This window comes from Accipiter gentilis, chromosome 22 (assembly GCF_929443795.1).
Source record: "Accipiter gentilis chromosome 22, bAccGen1.1, whole genome shotgun sequence".
In the NCBI taxonomy this organism is placed as follows: Eukaryota; Metazoa; Chordata; class Aves; order Accipitriformes; family Accipitridae; genus Astur; species Astur gentilis.
The window spans coordinates 13,967,153-13,990,013 of NC_064901.1; the positions used below are offsets into that span (position 1 = coordinate 13,967,153).

General features: G+C 43.3%; 1 protein-coding gene across 1 annotated transcript in view; it reads right to left on the reverse strand.

Annotated features, from left to right (window-relative positions):
* GPR176 (G protein-coupled receptor 176) overlaps positions 1 to 19,560 on the reverse strand; it is a 43,249-nt gene extending 23,689 nt beyond the window's left edge. The window contains exon 1 of the mRNA XM_049825447.1: positions 19,209 to 19,560. Coding sequence (XP_049681404.1) covers positions 19,209 to 19,437 — 229 coding nt within the window. The 5' untranslated portion in view covers positions 19,438 to 19,560. The remainder of the gene's footprint in view (positions 1 to 19,208) is intronic.
* Between the last annotated feature and the right edge of the window lie 3,301 nt (positions 19,561 to 22,861).

The following is a 22,861-nucleotide window of genomic DNA, read 5'->3' on the forward strand; positions in this document are numbered from 1 at the left end:
TCTCCTCTCTCTTGGGTGGATCTCAGACCTATGTCACTTTATTTTCCAGTTAAAGAGATTGAACCTTGTGTGCTGCCACTTTCTTCCTCTTTAAGAGACAGAACATTAAGAAGATGGCAAATATCTCACACAGGATCTACTCTTAATCTGTAAGTAGCTTCTTTTTTTATTTTGACCAGAGAAGCTCCCTTTTTATTCCAGCTGGGGCAGCTATCTCTATGGCTGGTTTCCTAACATGAAAGAAAGTTAAATACAACAAATCAAAAGCTCTCAATTATACTTAAGATCAAACCAAGGTTCCCCACTGCTTCACTGAAATATATGGCACTTTCTAGCATGTTTCTTGGGTAAGTATTGCTGAAGTACAGGTCTATAATTTAATACTCCCTGCTGACTACTAACACACTACTAGTATCTGTGACTGCTGTTACATGCTGCTGTTGCAGTTGTTACCATGCCAAAAAGACAATTCTCAAAAAAATCTCTGATTGCACACAGGAGGTTTAGCAACAAAACAGACTCAGAAGGTTACAGGAAAAAGCAGATGGGAGGAAACTCTTCAGTGTGACTGCTGTCTTCTCCATAGACGCAAGTAATCTTCCGTAAATCACCTCTATATCTACAATCAGATTTCAGTCTTTATTTCAGTTCTTTACAAGCTTTGCAACTGTCAGAGTTAAAAAAAGCACAGAATTATTTTTTTTATTGCATGTTCCTGCGATGGTATCAGTTTATAATCAATCTTTTGGGAACCCCTGAGCAGCAGCAAATTGTTCAAAAGACTCCCCAAGTCGTGGCAGAATTATTCCACACAGTGGTAGTATCCGATTAATCAGAATAACTTAAAGCACTCAACAGCCAGCAGGGATTTTCTAATTAAGACTCTTCCAATGCAATGAATCATTTTGCAAATCTAAATTTATTTTAAAAATAACTTAGCTGAAGAAAAATAGAAGTGGGGTTTTTTGTGTGTGTGGTTTGGTTTTCTTAAATCAAAAGTATATGAAAATTTGATTTCTAGAGCTTCCAAAGGTACAGCCTGGCCATTGTCTAGAATGAGAGACCAGAAATAGGAATATTGAGATAAGATCACAAGGTTCCCTAAGTAGCCACGTTACCTTTGGAAGTCACTTATGGCCAAATTTTGCAAGAGCAGATAATGGTTCTGCTGGGTGACACCCTAAGCCATTCAGGAGATGGTGAGCATCCATCGGCTTCTCAGGACAGACAGCCAAAACTCATAATTTCTTACACTTTCAGCTGTGTGGACATATATGCACATCACAACCATTGCTCCTTCTGTTGTTACCTTCACGTACTCTAGCTTTTATTGTTTCCTTTGCTCTTTGGACTTCAGAAATCTAAATTGTAAGCTCTTCAGACAACTTCAGGCAAAATGAAGAGTGACTTTTACAGACACGTTGAAAGCTTCCAAATGCTGGGGAAGCACAACTCCAAATATTGATCCATAATGCACATCTTGAGTTTAAAACGACTAAAGTTATTAAGTCAGGGAAGAAGAAAAGACCAGTAAATTAGTTCAAGACATGGCTATGGAAACCACTCTAGAAATTAGAAACATTCTAGACATGAAGTAAATTGTTATGGCAAAAAGCAAAGTTACATAGTCTTGGCTACTCTAAGCCTGGCCACTGTCTAGAATGACAGACCAGAAAAAGGTTCAGAAACTTTGTGGCATCTGAGCACTTTCATTCATTGCCCAAAGGATGTTGACACCAGCTTAAATGCACAAAAATCTATTCATGGGGTCCATAGCTGATGGCATACATGGACTTCAAGTTACTTTAGAGATTAAAAAAAAAACACAGGGGAGAAAGCAAGAGAGAAGGGAAATAGGAAAAACTCTGCCCCATGGAGACAGGGAGGGGAAGCAATGGGGTTGCAAGACAAATGTCTTCTGCTTGGTGTCCTTGCCAGTGCAACAGGTGGTGATCATGAAAATGGTCAGGCTGATGATGACCTTCATGATGCTTTTCCCTAGTAAGAATAGTACTTTTCATCAGGACCCACTCAAATGCCCTGTTTCCCCACACATACTTATGACACTCAGCACTGCCTGAGGCACACCTGATCAGGTGTAAGAGCTGCACATCGCTTGTTGCTAAGCTTTGTGTACATGTATGATTGGGAGATGTTTATCAGATATTTAAATAGCTATTACCTACTTTGATACTCACTAAGTCTTGTTCTTCCCCCAGTGTTAAACTAAAGGTTACAAAACAAGAGGTTAAAGAAGACAGGGGAAAGAAGGGGAGATTTTTTTCCATTGGTGGCAATCACTTGTGTGTGTGAAATTAAAGGTGTTAAACAAGTTTAATGATAAAGTATCAAAGCTCAAGAGAAATGATTGTGTTATCAGATTAAACTAAGTGGTTAAAGAACCTGTCACTTAATAAGGCCAGGTACCAAAAAACCTCAGCACTCTGTGCCAATATGCTTGTCCCCAAGGTGTGGTAGTTCAAGTGTCACCCTGGCACAGGATGGCTCCTACTCCATTACGAGGTGCAAAAGACCATTTGAATGTTAATTTCATTTTAATCTGAATAGAGGTGCTGACACTGAATAAGAGTGATCATTTAAAGCTGGTTTATGTAAACAAATGCAAGTTTGTGTGTAAACATGGCTTACAAATTATTATGTATAAATTAGCTAGTATATTGCCTGAATCCTGAATAAGAAGAGATGTCAGATAAATCTTTGCTCTTAGATATGAGAGATAATCTATTAGGTAAATAATCTCAATTATTACTTAGCAAAGCAAAATTGTGTACAAAGATGGATACTGCCTTTTTTTTTTTTAAACAGGAAGGCTGGCCTTTTGGGATAATTTTCTATCTCTCCCAGAAAACCCATCTTTAAAAGATGGCTAGATAAATGGATTTCATTTGTTGCACAGCAAAAGTAGGTTCTTCTTTAGCGTGCTTGGGTAAGTCAGTGGTAAAGCCAAACACATCAAGTCCACGTCTAAAATAAAGATATTTGAAAAATTCTATTCCTTAAAAGCAAACAATTAAACCAAAAATACTTTATTTCAAGAGCTCCTGCTACCTTATATTGATCATGCCGTACTTTATGCTAGCAACTGAGAATAGATGGAAATGCAATAGTGTTTTTGCCACCTGAGGCTCAAACTCAGACTGCATAGAGCCATTTACTTGCAGTATGATACGCATAGAATCAGTTCACTTTCAGGCTATTTTTCTTGCTTGGGTCTACGCGTTCTTTCTACCCTGCAGCAACATAAGACAGCCATCTCACCCCAAGCTGCCATGCTAGTTTCAGAGAGTATCTACTTTTGCTCTAGAGCTGGATATACAGCACAGAAAGCTTATAGAGTCAGTTTTCAACAATTTTAAAAAGGAGTGGTCTCATTCTTCCAGACTAGTATTACTGGATAGATACGACCATACAATAGATGAAGATGGCCTTGACTGAAGACTAAAGCAGACTCAAAGCCTGCCTGTCTCCCAGTTCACAGGGAAGCCTTGCAGGCAGCCAAACTCACACTAATTCACCTAAGGCCAGACCTGAACCAGGTCTCCCTCCAAACAAAAATCAAAGAAATTCTCTTTCAGGTAATAGATTCTCAGGGCTGCAAAGTTACCCACTCTCTGAAAATAGTAGGATGTATGGACAGAGACTGGTAACAACACTTCATCAGTGATTCTAAGATACATGTAATTGTAAAATTATTAACAGACTACTATGCAAATAGCTACCATCTTTGTTAGCTCTCTACATATCAAATGAAGAAAAGATCACTCACTAGCAGCCTATACAGATATACTCTAAGGCTCTACTTGCCCTTCCTAGACATTTCCACATATAATTTCTTTGTTTTAGACCCTATCACATAGAAACGTCTTTGACCATATAACCTGCATTTTCAGTTGCAAAGCAATCACCTCTGACCACTGGATCAGCCCCAGCAAATACAAGGTATTCTGAGACAGCTACTTATCCAGGCCTGCCCACATTATGCTCTAAGGAATTACTGGAGAAAGAGAATCCAAAGCATACTTCAGTGTTTTTCAGCTCCTTTGGAACCTGAAGTGCAATTTTACTTTCTTAAATGCTTAAAATAATCAAAATAAGTCTCTAGAGGCTGGTACCACATCATGCAGTGTCAGCCTTTGCCAACTGCATGGGTGTTTTAGTATCTCCTTTAACCAGATTCTTTTCTTCTGCTGACTGTGTTTTTAAAACTGAATAAAACAAAAGTATGTCTTTGCTGTTCTATTACAGAGGCTTGTTACAGTCAGAAATATTTTAGTGTGGTGGCAATTTATTTCTTTTTTCAAATTAAATTGCAGACATAGAATACTGAACTTAGCCAAATCTAGCATGAAGACTAGAGAACTGTACCGGATGAAAATAAGGATAATAGATAAAAAATTTTATAAGTGAAGTAAAAGAACATTCTGTAATACACTATTGAGTTCTGCAGCTTTTTCTGTAAGTATTAGAGTAATTCTGCTGACCTGTACATGATGTTCCTTGCAATGTTCCCTTTTTCTATTAACACATCAATGTTTGGATGAAGTGGGCAAAATAAGAACTGTATCTTTTAAAACATTCTCCAAAAAAATATGGACATGTTTAAAAGCAGTATATGTGGCAACATCACACTATCATTTCCTGACGATTAGTAGTCATATACACAGTGTTACTGTACACATATGTGTAATTTCCCAGACTTAACCTATACAAGATGGAGACATGATGGATCTGCAAAACAGATGGATGCTACATCCAGCCACCACAGGGTATTTGTGCACTCCAAACGAAATAGGATGAATGCTTATCCCTCTGTGGTGGGAGTACCTGTAGCAAACAAAAGGCAATCAAACAAGGCAGGTGGCACAGCTGTTTTGCCCAGGAAAGACAAGGACAGTGGGAAGGCAAGCAAGAGTGACGAGTTTGGGCCTGGCCTGCTTCCTTTGCTGGCCACATGCTTTGGGTAAGTGGGAGTTTGCTGAGGCTCCTCTGAGTGTTTGCCAGGTGACTGCTGTTGAGAATGTGAGAGGGTGGGATACGAAGAGGTCTGCAAGGTGGTCACTTGATCCTGGCAAGGGGGCTGAGCATACACCCAGGGCAGAGGTGACAACAGGACAAAAGGCAGGAGCTAAATAACCAGAGGAGCATATTGAACAGGGGCAGCCAAGCTGGAAGAGTGCACTGGGAGACTGCAATGGCAAAGGTGCAGATGAGCTTGCTTGTTGTGATGGGTTGACCCTGGCTGGATGCCAGGTGCCCGCCAAAGCCGTTCTATCACTCCCCCATCCTCAGCTGGACAGGGGAGAGAAAAATATAACAAAAAACTTGTGGGTCAAGATAAGGACAGGAAAGACCATTCACTAATTACCATCACGGGCAAAACAGACTCAGCTTGGGGAAAATTAGCTCAATTTATTACAAATCAGCCAGAGTAAGGTAATGAGAAATAAAACCAAATCTCAGAACACCTTCCCTCCACCCCTCACTTCTTCCCAGGCACAACTTCACTCCTGGATTTCTTCACCAAGCCCCCCCCAGCAGCACAAGGGGGACAGGGATGGGGTTTACAGTCATCGCATGTTTCTGCTGCTAATCCTCCTCAGGGGGAGGGCTCATCACACTCTTCCCCTGCTCCAGTGTGGTGTCCCACCCACGGGAGACAGTCCTCCACGAACTTCTCCAACGTGGGCCATTCCCACGGGCTGCAGTTCTTCACAAACTGCTCCAGCATGGGTCCTTTCCATGGTGTGCAGTCCTTCAGGAGCACACTGCTCCAGCATGGGTCCCCTACAGGGTCACAAGTCCTGCCAGAAAACCTGCTTCGTGGGCTCCTCTCTCCACAGATCCGCAGGTCCTGCCAGGAGCCTGCTCCAGCGCGGGGTTCCCACAGGGTCACAGCCTCCTTCGGGAACCCACCTGCTCCAGCGTGGGGTCCTCCACAGGCTGCAGGTGGATATCTGCTCCACTGTGGACCTCCCTGGACTGCAGGGGGACAGCCTGCCTCACCAGGGTCTTCACCACGGGCTGCAGGGGAATCTTCGCTCTGGCACCTGGAACATCTCCTCCCCCTCCTTCTTCACTGACCTCGGTGTCCGCAGGGTTGTTTCTCTTACATGTTCTCACTCCTCTCTCCTCCAGCTGTTTCTCCACATCCCAACTTTTTTCCCTTCTTAAAAATGTTATCACAGAGGCGTTACCACTATCACTGATTGGCTCAGCCTTGGCTGGTGGCGGGTCCGTCTTAGAGCCGGCTGGTATGGGCTCTCTCGAATAGAGGGGAAGGTTCCAGCAGCTTCTTACAGAAGCCACCCCTGTAACCCACCACCCCCACTACCAAAACCTTGCCACACAAAACTAATACACTTGTCCACACACGCTCCCTCACACGTGTACACACTCACTCCTTGGTTTATCTCATATAGGCTACATCTTACTTCACTGCTAAGCATCGGAAAAAGGGTACAGTAGGAGAGCAGCAATCTTAATTGCTGAAGCAAAAGACAAGCTAAACTAATGAAACTTAAAAAACTAACATGTTAAGCTCAACATCCTATTTGAAGTCCAGGAACAGACAGTGCTACTGGCCAGAATGCAGCACGTGTGATTACCTATTCAGGGGCAGGTTTTGTGTGTGTGTGTGTGTTTGCGTCTACAGTACAAGGAGTTCCTGGCCCTCATCCTCTTCAGGTGGGAATGGCTAAACTGGAACAGGTAAGAGAAATAAAAAGGTCCCAGATCAGGCCTACAGGAACACTGCTGCATAGTCTCACCTCCACTGCAGCATCTCTTGTGCTGGGGACGCGAATCTCAGGGCAGGACAGTATCCATCTGGGCAAGGGTGTCCTCCTGCATACTGGATGTGCCTGCAGCAGAAAGGAGTCCAAGGACAGGAAGCAGCAGTGGCAGGATGTCGCTTTACTAGGCACAGAGCTGGCTGGCTTTGAGACATCCCAGAGGAAGGACTGCACCGTAACTTGCCTGTCAGGTGCAAAGGGAGCACACCTCCTGGGATCTCCCAGTAGCTCACAAGGAAGAACAGGGTCAACGGTCAGCCTGTATCAGTACCGGTGATGCAGGGAAGTGCCAGAGGGATGTTCTGGAGGCTCAGTTCAGGTGATCAACCAGAATACTGAAGCCCAGGACCTTCACAACCACTGTCATTAAGAGACTTATTAAGAGCTCTATATGCTAAGGGCAGGCAGAGATCTGGTGTCTCAATGCGTGAGGGAGATGGTGATGCCAAGAAGGGGGTTTTAGATATGTTAAGAGATGGAGTATCTTTTGGGACAAGACAGACCTGTAAAAGAAGGACAGGCTGGCTGTATATTAACCAAACTGGAGTCAGACTGAAAATTGCAGGAAAACATTTAAATTAAAAGCTCGGGAAAGCCAAAAGGCACAAAGGAGCACCCGATTCAGATTGACACAGTCCCAAAGGGGTTCTTAGTGCTCCTCTGAAGAGGCTAAGGGAAATAAACAGCCTAATACAACAATTAGAAAAGGTGAAACAGACTACCCTCTCTGTTCTAGATACTCCTTAAAACTACAGATATTAAATCGAACCAACAGAAAACACCCCACCTCAATATTTTCCACTTTTTCTAATTAATTCAGGCAATAGCAGTAGAAAATGTATTTTAGCCCCTTGTATGACTGACTTTATTGTTTGTTCTACAGTATCAGAGAAATTATCCAGTTATGCCATAAGAAACACAGACACACAACAAAAGTAAGGCCTGCTGGAGTCTGAACACAAGCCAAGTGACACAAGGTATGTGAAGAAAGATACAAAAGGTTACACAAGCAGCAAATCACTTCATATTTTATCAGGCTTCTGGAAGAAATTGTTGAGTTCTTGCATGGAATTGCTTTGACAGTCAAGAGAGTAAGTCAAAGGTAGCGGAAAAAAGCAGACTAAAACCAGTCTCTGTCCCCCAAAAAATTACAGGCTTTTTTTTCCCCCAAGAGAACTGCCAGAACAGAAGGAAGGACCACACTTGTCAGGAAGTAAGCCAGACTATTCATGATGGAGAAGAATGTAAATTACAGTGTTGAGTATCATAGCTAACAAAGCATTTAAAAAGGCAGCAGTCCACAGCAATCTCCCAGCAATCCCTGACAGCAAAAGACCATGAGCAGGGAATAAGACAATTAGAGCTCTGCCTGCCATAACCATTTCAGCTTCAGTGCTGCTTTTGTTACTACCATAATTGCCATTTGCATTGTCTGGCTGATCTAACATGTTACATGAGAGATTATGTGATTTCTTACCCAGCCAGCCTTCCAATCCAGGATATTTTCCTCATTGCAATGTTTCTATGGAAGCTGGCTGACTACAAGGCACCAGTTCTTGTCCCTGCTTCCAGCTGCTAAATCTAATTTAAAGATGCTAAAAATAAAAAAAGCTTACATGTAACAGTACTGTTCAGAAAGCAAGAGGCTGTACTTCCTACAGGGACAGCATTTAATCAGCAGTGACATTGCAAAGAGGTAAAATACAGTAATTGTTTCACTGGTATTTCTTCCATTTGAAAACTTTTTAGCAGTACCTAGCCCACTCTCAGAACATTTTGACAACTCCCTCCTCATTAGATATTGAGACAGCAAGTATAGCAAACATAACACACAGAAGTCCCAAGTCTTTGAACTTCCAGTTCAGCTGTTGCCCCAGCGACCACTTATACCGGACACCCAAGAATGCAGAGTCATTTACAAATTCTGTGATGGGCTGAGGGGTGCAGGGCAGGGACCAAAAGAAGTACAGCAGGAAAACAAAACATTACCTTGATAATTTGGGAATTTTTCCTTATATACAGGATGTATATAAAATCCATTTTTGTTTTTCTCTGCAAAACACTTCACATTGCTATTCCCACTAGTACAATCTACTGTATGTTCTCAGAGCCTCATCATACCCAAATTATCAGAAAGTGCGGTCTGTAGCTTATATTAGGAAATGTGATGATAGGCTCGCCTCCATGAAGATGAAGAAGCAGAGAAGCACAGCAGCAGGCAGGGGAACCCCAATAACCTACTCAGAGAAAGCAGCCCCAGCCCCAAACCCTCCCCAGGCTGTCGTAGGGGAGTCTCTGCCCCATGGGCCAGGGGTGACTGCCATCCATGAGCCTGTGGGAGAGGCTCTCCAGGTCTCCTTTCAATCTGAGGGGGTGTAGCCCTTGTTAGTCACTGTGGGACGCAGGGAATGAGCTTTCTGGGATTGTATAAAACTTATTATGGGATGTTTATGGTAGGGGGGAAAAGGTGGGTAGAGTTCAGGATGGTTTGGGGAGGAAGAAGTGTGGGAGACTAGAGGGAAAAGGGGATAAAAGCTATCTATAACCTGGCATTTGGTCAGTACACTTGTCTGGCCATGCACAGTCTATCCCATCTTCTCATTAAACTCCATTTCCAACTCTTCTCATGGGTGAGGGGCTTTCTACTCCATGGATTTGTGTATATATGGAGGTCCAAGTGCAGTAACTGGCGTCAGACCATGGGGCATCAGGGCCCCACACATGAGGGGTGGCAATGACTGGAGAGACCAGAGAGCGTGTATTTGTGTGGGTGTGCATGTTCGTGTGTAATCACTACTGAACATCAAGCCAGGCTAGCCAGCAAGTAGGATAAGATGCTTAGGAGGAGAGTATTGGTGTGGCTCTTAAGTCTGGGCCAGATAACAGAGGAACAAGATGGGTCTGAAAGTTGGCTAGTGGAGGACCAGAAGGTCTAAGCCAGCTACTGGAGAGACCTTGGGATCTGGAGGTGAGCTACTGGTAAGGTCATAGTTCCAGGCCAGCAACTGGAGAGACCCATTTACATCTGTGTGTCTGTGTGTGAGGCAACTGGGAGACCAGAGGATCCTGAGACAGCTACTGGGTAGACTGGGTGTCTAAGACCAGCTACTACAGAGACATCCATATGGATGTGTGTATATGTATAAGCTTATATATTTTATAGTAGCGAGCTTTTATCCTGAGCAGCCAGAGAGGGGAAGAGGATGAGGCCACTGGTGCTTTTCATGTTTGCCTGAGTGTTGCATTTTCTTCCTCTGTCAGTCTGTGTGGCTGCTCATGCATATACGTACATATGTATTGTGTGCATGTGTGCCTCTCGGGAATGTGTGCTCAGCCCTGCTATGGCTGGACCTGAGGGCACAGAGCTGCAACAGGCTCACCTCTACCAGCCTACAGGATTCAGCAGCACCTAAGCACTTACCAGCATCATTTCTGGAGATGAGTGGGAGAAAAGTACACAATTTCCTACATCTTGAAAAATGTTCCAAATAAGTGGCAAACTTACTTTTTCCAACACCACACAAATAAGAAATTAATTACTAAAGATGAACAGAAAAGAATAAAAACCTCATTGAAGTGCTCATGGCACCTGCTTGATAGCAAGCCAAAAAATGAGATCTGTAACAGAACTAACATCGTTTAAAATTCTTCCTAAGTGCTTGGCTTCATTTATGCCTGAAATACTAACACGCCCTAAAATATCCAATACAAAATCTTGATGCATCTAAACTTTCACTGAAGTTCAAAACAGTTAGTGATATATACACCAGCTGGCATTTGAGTAACTGTAACTCACAATGAAAAGCAAAACATAACATCCAGTGACTTAGCTAAACAGCTCTGGTTCATAGCTGTCATTAAAGTATTCACACGGGGACTACAGACAGTAAAATGACTGGTATCAATCAGTGTCACCCTAAATAGGGATCAGTTTAACATCCTTGACACACATGGTGTTTAAAGACATCAGCTGAACCCCCAGCACGTGTCTGAAGAACACTCTAGCATACCATACCCCCAGAGTATCAGGCACTTGCATTTCGGGTAAAAATGATTGCATGTCACGCATTTCCAGGCTGGGTAAATCATTATTTTCCCAATGCCTCTCTTTTAAAGCACAGTGTTGCTAGATCCGAGTAGCCCCTCAGCCGAAGCCAGACAAGGCGCCGCTGCTGAAGCACGGGAAGAAGAGAGGTCTCCATAGCAACGGGGACCGCAGCTGCTCTCACAACCCCTCTTCTTCACCCACTCCCCAAACTCAATTTTTCTTCCGAAGAGAATTGCTTAGCAGTTCACCTGAAAACACATAAGAAGTAAAAGCATAATAGCTATTCCAGACAGACTTCATCAAGGGTGCAACCTGAACTGGGCTTACTGCTGCAGGGTCCGTTATTCCTGAGGCTTGGAACCACCCACACAAAAATGCAGGGGAAAATTATTACCATAATGTTATGTTACAGTAATATGTTATTACTATGCAATTATTATTACATGCAAATATTACCACTCATATCATTACATTCACCTGATGCTTCTTACTAGACTTGATTTTCAGTCACTTTTTGCTTTGCCAAACTTTAACTATTCCAGCTAATCAGCAACAAAGTTAATCTATGCAAAGTGCCTCATTTAGAAGATTTCATCTAAAACAATTCCAATTTTTCTAAGAGTGACATCATTAGAAACAAAACATCATCCTTCCCATCCCAGACCTGGGGGTTTTTTCCCTCAGATGGTTCTACTCTTTTCGAGGGCAGGGTTACAATTTTTGCTGGAGCTATTGCAGACATGCCCCTCGTTCTTCAAAAATTCTCTCAGTCTAGCCTTTAATCATGTACCTGCAGTATTTTTTACTGCAAGATTCCCTGCTTCATTCTTAATAGAAGATGCCTGTGGCAAACTTCACTGGTAGCTATTCCAAGATACAAATATTTATTCCTTATGCTAGTATACATTTGTCTTTACAAACACATTACCTAGACTGTCAGTTACTTTAGGATTGTATCCCAGAAGGGATCTATCCCTTTATAAATCAGGTGCTGTAACAATCCATGTTACATCTCTCTGCACAGATGTCAAGACAGGGAGATGAAAATCAGTTTCAAGGGCAGGGAGAGGCTGAAGCCAAACGGCTCATGGGAAATCCTCAGGAAAAAGGGTGAGCCTGAAGTCTTGCCTCTTCTTGTCCTGCAGGACCTTGGGAAGGCAGCAGGGGTTCACTTTTCACTTGGAAATTTGGTATCTGTTTCAAAGCTCACGGTTTTCTTTCAAAGGACACCTCCCTTGGATATCATCAAGTGCAGTTAGAAACCAGAAGGTAACGAATCTAACCCACAGCTTCCAAAAAAGTGTTATAACCACTAGATTAGAGTGCAAACTGTATCAGAGCATCCTCAAGCTTTCCAGTGAAATTTCCTTCTGTACAAGACAGATCTGGGAAGATGAAAGAGCAAGTAACAAAGAGCCTCATTCCCCAAACCCTTATGAAGGCACCGATTTACAAGGTTTAGGAAAGCTTCCTGGATTTGGGATTATTTGGGATACTTTCTGTGCTTTTTTAACTAACTGTAAAATGCATATTCAGTCTGAGGAGTAGACACTGTCACTGAGGACATCTCTTTCTCATTATAATTTTCATCAATTATCTAGTGGGGCGGGGTCCCCAAATGTCTGAAAAGAATGATTATTTTTTTGAAGAAGAAAATTACTGCAGTTTTATCTACATGGCTAACATGAAAATTGTGAACAGACTTAAATAACCTCAGGAGCTCAGGCAGATTCTCAAACCTGGGAAATATGAAAAGAATAGAAACTACAAACCACGATAACGGGATATAATCTCACCTAAACCTAACATGACACAAATATTCAGATACACCCATGCTATAACCAGTAAAAGCACAATGCATATAAGGTCCCCCATTTAACTGCAGTTATAATAGTAAGTAAATTTGTATGTAAACAAGTGAACTGGGGAAAAAAATCCATGTTAAGAGTGACAGAGCCCACATCCAGATTCCCCCCAAACTCGTTATTCCTGGTCTTCCTTTCCCTTCTCCTGAGATTAACAGAAAGTGCTTTTGTCCATTGCATTTCATCCATCAATTTTATTTCCCTTTCAAGCTAAGCTCAACTGTACATGCCGGCTACAAGTGCTTCTTGGAGATCCTTCTCTTCATTTCCAGGATCCCCTCCCACTGCCTGCACTCAAGTGAAAGCAGCTGCAGCACATCTAGTGACCTCTCCCTGCCAAAGCTCAGAAGTAATACTCCCTCTTCCATCAAAGGTTTGGTTGTTGTGCTAAAATAATAATTAGTCTCTGCAGATTGATTACCTCTAATGGCAAGAGAAAAACATCCTTTGTAGAGCAATATTGCTCTATCCCTGTATTCCCTGCAAATCTGATCTCAAGAATCTTCTTTGATGAAAAGGAAGCTATTTACGCACTTTTCAAAGGAGCCTTAGCCTTAAAAAAAAAAAAGCAACTTTGATTTGCCATTCATCAGTTAAGTTGTCACCTATTTAAAAGTCATTGTCCGCATGTAACCTTTTTCAAACCAGTGACAGCCACAAGAGTAAAAGCAGTAACTCCACATTCTTCTGAATCAAATAGCTAATATTTTTTCACAGTTACCATGTTCAAATACTCTATTTTCATAAACTGTTAATTCATTTTTGAATAGCAGCCAGGAACATACTACAGCTTTTTGCTGTTTTCTTTTCATGCTGGAGGAGGGGGTGGAGGGAAGAAATTATCTGAATTAAAAAAATACTATAAATTTCAGGTTACAAATTTAAATTCTTAAATCCAATGAAAAACAACCTATAACCTTTGCTCTACTCCTCTGATCTCAGACTGAAAGATCCAAAGCCTCTATTTCTTCTGACTGTGAGCGTGTGATGAGTAACACCAACAGCACTGGTGATCCCCTTTGCAGCCTGGCTGCTCTGCTGTGCATTACTGAAACATATTGTAGTGCTAGTTGCAGTCCTGCCATGCTGTAGTTGATCCTCACAGCATGCTCTGTACATTAGAAGCGCAAACAGCCTGAGATATGCCCCTCAAAATGGAAGAGTGAGATCACTGCATGAGCTCCATCTCACTATGGTCTTCACGATGAGAGAACAAGAGAAAATCTAGAATGCACTCAGTTTACACAGGTCTCAGAAGCGGGAGAATGGGAAACAAAAAACAAGAAACACTTTCCTAGGGCAGTATAACAGAATTGCTGTGCAGCATGCTTCTCAAATGACAGAAATTTCTTTACCGTAGGGTCCTCTTACATGTGAAGCCAACACAGATACATCTGCACAGCCAGATGTAGCTCCCAGTCTGTTAGTGACTATGGCAGAAGCCAGCAGTCTTACTTTCCTGGCCCATAGATCTCAGTCAGTCAAATCATAAACTTCTCTTCGCCACAGTAGCAGGCAAGAAAAACTGGTGTCCCCTTGAAGGGCTCCTGAACTTCCCGGTTCCTCAACTCGCCCTGTGAGAACAAGCCCTATCCATACATGGCAAAGGTACAGACAAGCTAGCACAATGGGGGAGTCGTGGGCACAACCACCAGTGCCCTGGATTGCCCTGGGTCATGCCGACCATTAGGATGACAACAAATGATACAAAAGCTGAAGCCTAACCATTCTCCAGCAAGAGGAACCAACTTCCCATGGACATGGCAACACTACAGATTTTCCTTCTCTACCATGCAAATGGTACTTGCCAGTCCTCTTCTAAATTAACCCCTACACAATCAACAAAACTCATAAAATCTCTTTTTTTTTAATTTAAAGAAGAAAACAAAAATCCCAAGCAGAACTTTACTCATGCTCAAAGAGGAGCAACTTCAGAAACTGCATGAAAAACTGTGTTTTTGTTATGAATTTGTATCACTGACGGTGCTCTGCTAGCTATTATGGCAATAGGTGACAGAACAACACTGTGAAGTGGACAGACTCAGAAGAAAGACTCTGCAACAAGAACCCCGAGACAGACAAACAGGGTAACATGCCAAAAAAAGTCATGAGGATGGAGAATATGGTTTCCATCTTCAAAACTTTAGTAATTTGACAAAGCAGTAGTTCTAAACCTAAATTTTATTTTATCCTTCCTTTTATCAACTTCACATGAACAACACCATCCCTTCGATAGCAGTCATTTGAATTTGCCAGCTAAGGACCCTAGCCAGTATTACCGTGACTGCAAATCATCATTCACTTATGCAAGCAGTCCTGACTAAATCAGTTTAGCCACATCCATTTGGTGGCAGGTGGAGGGAACTGGCCTGAAACACAGGTTAGACAAAATGAAACAGTTCCCACAGTTCTTACAAGGAAGTAAAAAATTACCTAACCCGAGTCAGGCAGAATACACAGGGGACCGCAGAGCAGATAGATCTGTGCAGGATTAGTGGAAGTGAAGCAATCAATCTCAAAGCAAATCTCTACCATTCTTGTTCTTCCAATGACGACTTCTACATCCTTTCAAAACAAGTTAGGACATGCAAAGCTCAAATCTCTTGACACCATTTACCAGACAGAATTAAGTCAACCGAAGGGAATCAGTACTGACAGCTTGTGTTGCTTCTCATGTCACACTCACTGCTCCTGTCTGCATCATTCCAGTGGCCAGTAAAATCAGCTAGTTCTCCCCATTGGTGCCTTTCACTTTTCCTCATATTTAAGATAGTGAAAGTTGCTGCATTACACACAGAAATTCAACACATTAGCTTTCCTTTTGCTAAGCCTATTAGGGGCAATTGAGGGGTCAAAAAAACAGTCATTCATATAAGAGAGTTGACAGAAGCAGCATAATTTTTTTGGCTTCTGTTCTCCTAGAGTAACTTTTCATAGAAGCAACAGATTTAATCATACCTGCACAGCTATGGCCTAAGCAGACTACTGAGTGCAAGTCACCTTGACCCCACACCAGAAACACATCTCTACACATGCACTTGTCATTCCAGAGTTCCTGAGGCACCCACTCTCTTGATTTCTGTCCTGGTTTCAGGGACCACCAAGTACACATGTGGATCAGAAAAGAAAGTGGTAATGAGAGGCATAGGTATTTTCCTAGTTCTTCTACTGATGCTCAGCACACTTGTATTTTTTTCTGTAACATGTTCCACATTCCCTGATCTTAGCACGGTTCAAACAGTGGAACGAGAAACACCTGTGGCAAGCGTTTTCACTGTTTTGTTCCAGCCCTGCCCTAAGCTGATAGCTTACAGGCTAGGAAATACCATTACTGTGAGAACTGCCATTACCAGCCATGGAGCTGCACAGGAAGACAACATTAACAAGACCTTCTAGTCCCACTTGGTACCTCACCTTGTGCATTTGGTAAATAAGTTCATCAACATGTGCAAAGCATTTAAAGTTCCCCGGATGAATTCCCCAGTTCATGCACTCAGCTAAGCATCACAGACAGAAATGGTTTGCAAGCCTTGAATATACTGCAAATCTTTCCTTCATAGAAGCAAACTGACCTGCTGATCAGGGTAACTAAATTGACCAAATTCCTCCCTCCAATGACTCCTGTCTTGTGCGGAAACCTTGTGGTAGGCTACAGTCAAAGGAGTGCATAACAGGTAGTACCAACTGGGTTCAAAGTATAGAGATGCAGATTTACCCCATCCTATTTCCTCAGTCCTTGAATATTAAAATCATAGGTAGTCTGCTAAGTGAGAACTTGCACACAAGCAGTGGAAGAGCAACAGTAGGAAGTTTGTGCAGACTCAAAGTCACATGAACAGCTATTTAAAACTGTAGCATTTAAGCACATTATAGCTTCATTAACTCAGTAACTCATGACCAAGTTATCTGAAGTACTCTCATCTCTAACTAACCCATATTATAAGTGATTTTTACACTAATAATTATGGTTTTGTCCATTCCAAACTTGGAATAATCTGATTCTTTACAAAATCAGAAATTTTTAACAATGAAAACTTGCTACAAATGAGGACGAAAAAAGATAGGAAAAAAATCTGCCAGTTAGCAAGCCTCTTCTTGATACTTCTGGTTGATTCTACCAGTTAGATCCTCTGACGTACATGTTAAGGTCACATCCAAGTTCAAGCTTTGGCAAGCTTGTGACAACTACATAATCCCTTCTAAAGACAAAAAATTCTAGAATCTAGTATCATTGTTATTGCTACCTAAAATTAAATAAATAAGTTGAGGATGTGCTTTAAATGTATTCTAAAGTAACCATAAAGAAGAACAGTTTGACTTCCTTGCCCTCGGCAGGTATCATGAAACACCACAGCACCATCCTTTCACAACACAGCAAAAACTAACAGAAGAATTCCTCCTACTGTTACAAGTCTCCCCACAGGTCTCAAATAAGGGTCTTAAACAGGAGAAAAAAAACATAGTATACATTTCTCTCACAACTGACTATCGCTATCACATTCTTCTGCACCGAAGGAACCCAAATTAAATTCACAACCCCGACTGTGATTCTTGCCTCTTGTAGGACCTGGACCTCTCTATGCTGTAGACTGCTGCTTATGTCAGACCCCAGTATTTATTATCAAGACTGAGGCATATATGTTTTTTCCTTTTCAAGCTGGAAGTAGAAATCATTTCTTCCTTTTAAAAGGGTAGTGCTATTTTATCCAATAGCAAAGTGGCTTGAGCACGGACTGCCATTGTGGGATGTACAAGTTGCACATCCACCCAAATCTGAAAGGATTCAAACCCATACATCCTACCTCTGAGGAGAGTGCCCCCCATCTCATGCTTTAAGGGGAAGGATAGTTCTAATTCCCCTTGAAGGGTTTCCCCTCTGCAAAGAGGAACCTAAGACTCACTGGACCAAAGAACTGCTATTCTGCAGCTCAACTGAGGGGCTCACATGATGGGAGAAAAGAGCTGGATGCCGCCCACACTCTAAGGACCATGGCAGAGAACAAATGAAGAGGAAAACTTAATTAACGGCATTTGTGCAAGCCTAAGTATGAGGTAAATATCAAGCTGTTCTCCCCTGCTGAAGCAGAGACAGTGTGCAGCACATGCATAAGCAAAACATCTGGCACGTATGAGGGCTGAGCATGCAGGCACCAAAACCCTAAGACCTTCTGGGGATCGGGGCTTCGGCTTCTTTGTGGCTTTGTTTCCATTCAGTAAAGAGGGAACAGCAATACATTCATCTCGTTATTTTTAGGACACTATTTGCTGGCTACCATTTTGTGCCAGGCACTATCCAACATATGGAAAAAGAGAGTCCCTTCCGCACACTACCTATGCACTAAATACAAAAAAAGCAAGAACCATGAGGATTACCGCCACTGCACAGAGGAATGATTGAGGCCAAAAGACTCAGTGATGTACAGTAATATAAGTGTATCACTGACTGAGCCCAGAGCTCAACACTGTTCCAAGACTATGCTTACCATCTTCTTAGAAATTATTTAAGTGATATTTAATATTACCAAGAAAAAAAATCAGTATTAGAATTAATTACCATGACCACAGAAATGGATTTTAACATTACTCAAGATCAGGAAAAACAAAACCAAATCCTTGATAGTAAGAGCCAATGACCATCAGCAAAGTCCTGCTGAACTCTCCTAAGACAGCTGGAGACTTTCTCAGTCCAGCCTTGTGTCAAAAGCCTCATCATCTCCAGTAACCAGCTTTGAATGATTTAGATAGTAGTGACATTTTACTGAAATCTAGCTTACTGATCTCCCAAACAGTGCTAACTTGACTCACCATAAGGCTTATTTTGCCTTTTTTTTTTTTTTTTTAAGAAATGTCCATGTATTCCTAACAAAACAACATACTATAAACACCTAGAAATCATATGTACACACGTTTGTAAAGTTCTGTGGCAATATATTACTAGTTTACTACCACATATCTAAAGTCTATGATTCCTACTTGAAGGATAACAAGTTTGCAGGATTGCACATGGTTATACATATTTACAGCATAAAGTGTAAAGCATAAAATACTTCCAAAGGATTAATTTAAAAGCTGCAGGACACAAATACAGAATTACTGCAGTGTGAAACAGAAATTCAGTAAAACTTGTTTAAAATACTCCACACCCTTTTTCTACGGTAAAGAGAACACATCCCATTACAGTTGAAAATAAGGGTGTAATCAACCCATTTAATTTTTGCCCATTTAAATTCTGATGGAAAAGTTTACCAAGCAATACAAATGTATAATATACCAGTTCTCATCTGTGATGAATGGCATTTTATAGTACCAGCTTTTACACATCAAAAACCCACAAGGAACTTGAAATCATACACCTGAGGACCTAAAATGCAAAAAGAAGAGTCACTAAGCAGCAAACGATGTTAGTTACCATTTGGTCTGCAGTCCCTGACCATAAGGATAAACAAACCACATCAACAAAAAACTCCAGCAACACTCACTTACCCAGCAAAGAGCCCACAAAAATGACAATTTGCACCGTGGTAGTGAAATGCCTGTAGGTCTGCTCTTCGCCATGCTCCTCGCTCTCCACGGCACCAGCCTCACTGCCGTTCCCACCCTGCCACACCATCTGCCCAGCCGAGGAGTTCCTCATCTCCAGAGCTCTGGTGACAGCCTGGTATGGGGCATGCTCGCTCTCGTTCCTCGAGATCCAGCCTTTGTCGTACCCCATGGTGAAGTTCCTGCCTTTCTTGCTGCCACCTAATCACCACAGGTTATTGAGCCCTTGCCTTTAAGGACTGAATGGAGCCCACAGGCAAAAAGGTGCTTCTGAGGATAAAGCCCCATTTCTGACACTCCGAGGCATCTTCACCACGTTTCTGTGTCCCAGAAAGCAGGGTTGGCTTTTCACGTTTCTACCTTGCAAATCATGATAGCCAGGTAAAGAAAAGCAGAAAATAAAGCAGGCTCCTCCTTGCGATCAGCTGTCCCATATTTCTTGCTTCACAGTACCACAGCGTTTCCTCAGCATGTTTTACTGCAATAAATGTGAATGAGGAAATTACAGTCCACACCGTGGCTCATCTCCCTAACCCCGCCAGAAGGTCACCTCGCGCCCGCCGCGTACGCGCTCGCACGCACACGGCCTTACTATACATTAAAACCGGTCTGGAAAAGTTGATGGACCACAAGCTCTGTCCCCCCCACTCCGCTCTCAGCCTTGGCGTTAGCTTTTCTCACAACCCTGAGAGAGGAAAGACATCTCTTTCCCCGTGGCACCTCTCCTAGCGCTCTCTTCTCTCCTTCTGCCCACTCCTCCTGTGGTGAGACGTGGCTCCGTCCCGCGTCCCTCCTCGCTCTGCGCGACGCTGGGCGCCAAGAAGACCCCTACACAGCCTCCAGAGAAGCAAACGACTGCTCAATGGCTTCCACTGCACTCCAGCTATTTCTCGGGGAAAATTAATTTGGTTTTGAATCCCAAGGCGGGAGGCACTCGAGCCTCCAACGAAGCAAAAAGCCTCCGTACGATCCTGCGTGACCCGCTCTGAGCGCGCCCCGCACCAAGCGCGGCTGGCCGTGACGCTCCTGCTCGTACACGCGCCAACATCCCGGCCCGGGCACCGAGCTCCGCCGCCGCTGCCACCGCTCCGCCACTCCACACTGCAGACGGCCGCCAAGCCCCGCCGCCCGCGGGAGGCGGTGGCCCGGCGGGGCGGGACGCCGAGCTCCCGCCTCCGCCGCCCTCCCGAGGGGCGGGGGGGGGGGGGGTGCCGTCATCACGTGGCCGCGGCACCCGGCGGGGGGCGTAGGGCCGCCATTTTGGTCGGGGGCGGCGGGGAAGGCGGGAAGCCCCTGTCGCGGCAGACGGGCAGCCACAGGCGGGCCGGGCCGCCCTGCGAGCGCAGCTCGTCGTCGGTGGGCAAGCGCCGTCTGGGAGGCAGAATTTCTAAACCGGTATTTTAAAACAGGTCCGTAATTCTGAGGATAGAATTTCAGAAGACTGCCCCAACTTCTAGATATAGGTTTTATTTGTTAAAATGGATATTTTTTTTAAATACCTGATTGGCTGGGAAAGCTCCTCTGTAGGCGTAAGAGGTATGGGGTTTAATCGTGCAGACAGCATGGACCCATACAGTGGGTGCACGTTTGCTTTTTAATTTGAAGATTGTTGGGAGGCTGGCTAGTTAAAAATCCAGCCAAAAAAGGTTCTTCAGCCATTGCCCAGTGAGTCTGCAAGTGCCTCCTGGAAGAACAGCAACCCATGAGTATAACCGCTGCACAGCAAGGCTTTTTCAGGGACCCCAAACCGACAAAACACATTTCTGTGATCTGTGTCCTGTGTCCTCTGAGCTCAGATGGTACAGGAGAGAGCTGAGGGCTCTGCCGTGGGTTCAAAGATGTTTGCTGACCACAGGGACTGCCACCACTCCCTCCCACCGCAGGCCCTGGAGGCTGTTGGCCAAATCTCCCTCACACCTCCATGTGTTTGGGCCCTGCCCTTCGCAGCCTCCTCTTGCTCCTCTGGGAGTGTGAGTCTTTCAGCTCATTGCTCCAGGCTCTTTTCTAGTAATTCATGTCTCTTCCTTACTCCCAACCTGGCCCCAGGCTCACTCACCTTCCTACCCTTTCCTCTCACCCCTACTCCCAACCCATTCACCTTGTCCAGCCAGTCCCAGTTTTTTCCCACCTTCCCCGGGCAATAGTCAGCAGCTTCCACTGTGCCTTCTCCTCGTCTTTGTTTCCTGGGTCTCCCGAATTGGCTTCTTCTCCTTTTGGTCCCTCAACATGCCTGTGGCCATTTTGGCCAATCTCTGTGACCGGACTCTGACCCCCTCCCCGCTCTTTAACCTCCCAGCTGCCTGCAAGGCACTTTCCTTCACACAGCAGCCCCTTTTTTCAGCTCCCCACTCTGGGACCCTTCTCTCTCCTGCACTTCACCTAGGGACACTCACCTCCCCTTAGCATACATGTGGGGAAGTGAAAGCACGCTCTCACATCTCACATAATTAAATTTTAATGGCTAGAATTAAATTTCAGTGTTGTGGGATATGAGAGTTTTTAATTCTGTCTTAAATTTTCGCAGGGAAGCTTCTGTCCAGATGCAGCGTGGCACATGTTGCAGGCAGGTGGACTCTTCAGTGACGTTCATTGTACTCCAGTAAATCTGTGTGGAGCATGTGAATACTTTTTTTTTTCCTTCAAGTAGTATAATTTGGTTTACTTTATGCAGGTTTTCACAAGGCTAGCTAGCAAAGCCACAGCACTGAAAAACGTCATCCCTGCCCCCTCACGCATCAAATTTTCACACTTCTGCTGGGGTACATGAGACTTTTTAAAAGAAATTTTCAGAATGTTTTTATTATGATGTTATTTTTCTCTGGCTTTCTTCTTGGAAACAATGAATCATTGTAGAAGAAATTAAGAGAAAAAAAATCAAATAGCCTGCGGTAGACATCTGGTCTAGAACATTTAATCCCAACTGGTTAAAATTTTGCCAAGTCACAAAGAACGGGAACAGTCAGGCAGCTTTAACAATGCATAACGTTACCTGACCCACCCCTTGTTATGCAGTGTAACACAGGAGACGTTTCCACGTGCTGTTTCCACAAAGTGCTTGGGAAGTGTAAACCCATAATTTCTGTTAAAGAAAATTTTACTGAAGTTTCTTGATTACTTCCTGCATCATATTTTCAAGCTGGCAATTCTTGCTGTGCCTTTGTGTGGGAGAGAAGATGAATCTGTGCCCTAGAAACTTTTATTTCTAGTCTTTAATACAGAGAGACTATTTATACAAATTGATAGATGAGCAAACCCAATGGCACCAGTGGGTCAAATACAGCAGTTACTTCTAAGAAGGCATAAGAAACTCTAGTGGACAATTACAGTGCCCCAGGTCGCATTTGGCTGTGCAAAAGGAGATCTCTGTTGTTGCTAGATAAACTACACAGCTTTTAGTCATGCATTTCCCACCAAAAAAAAAAAAAAAAAAAAAGACAGAAAACCGCTACCACTAAAGGCACATTCCAGGCATTCCCAGACATGGCAAGGAACAGAGAACAGGATCAGAACAGTGATACAGTTAAGATTTGGGTTTGCTTAGATAGTAATGACATTATGAAACTACCAGTTATTAAATAAGTTATAATCCCAGCTGG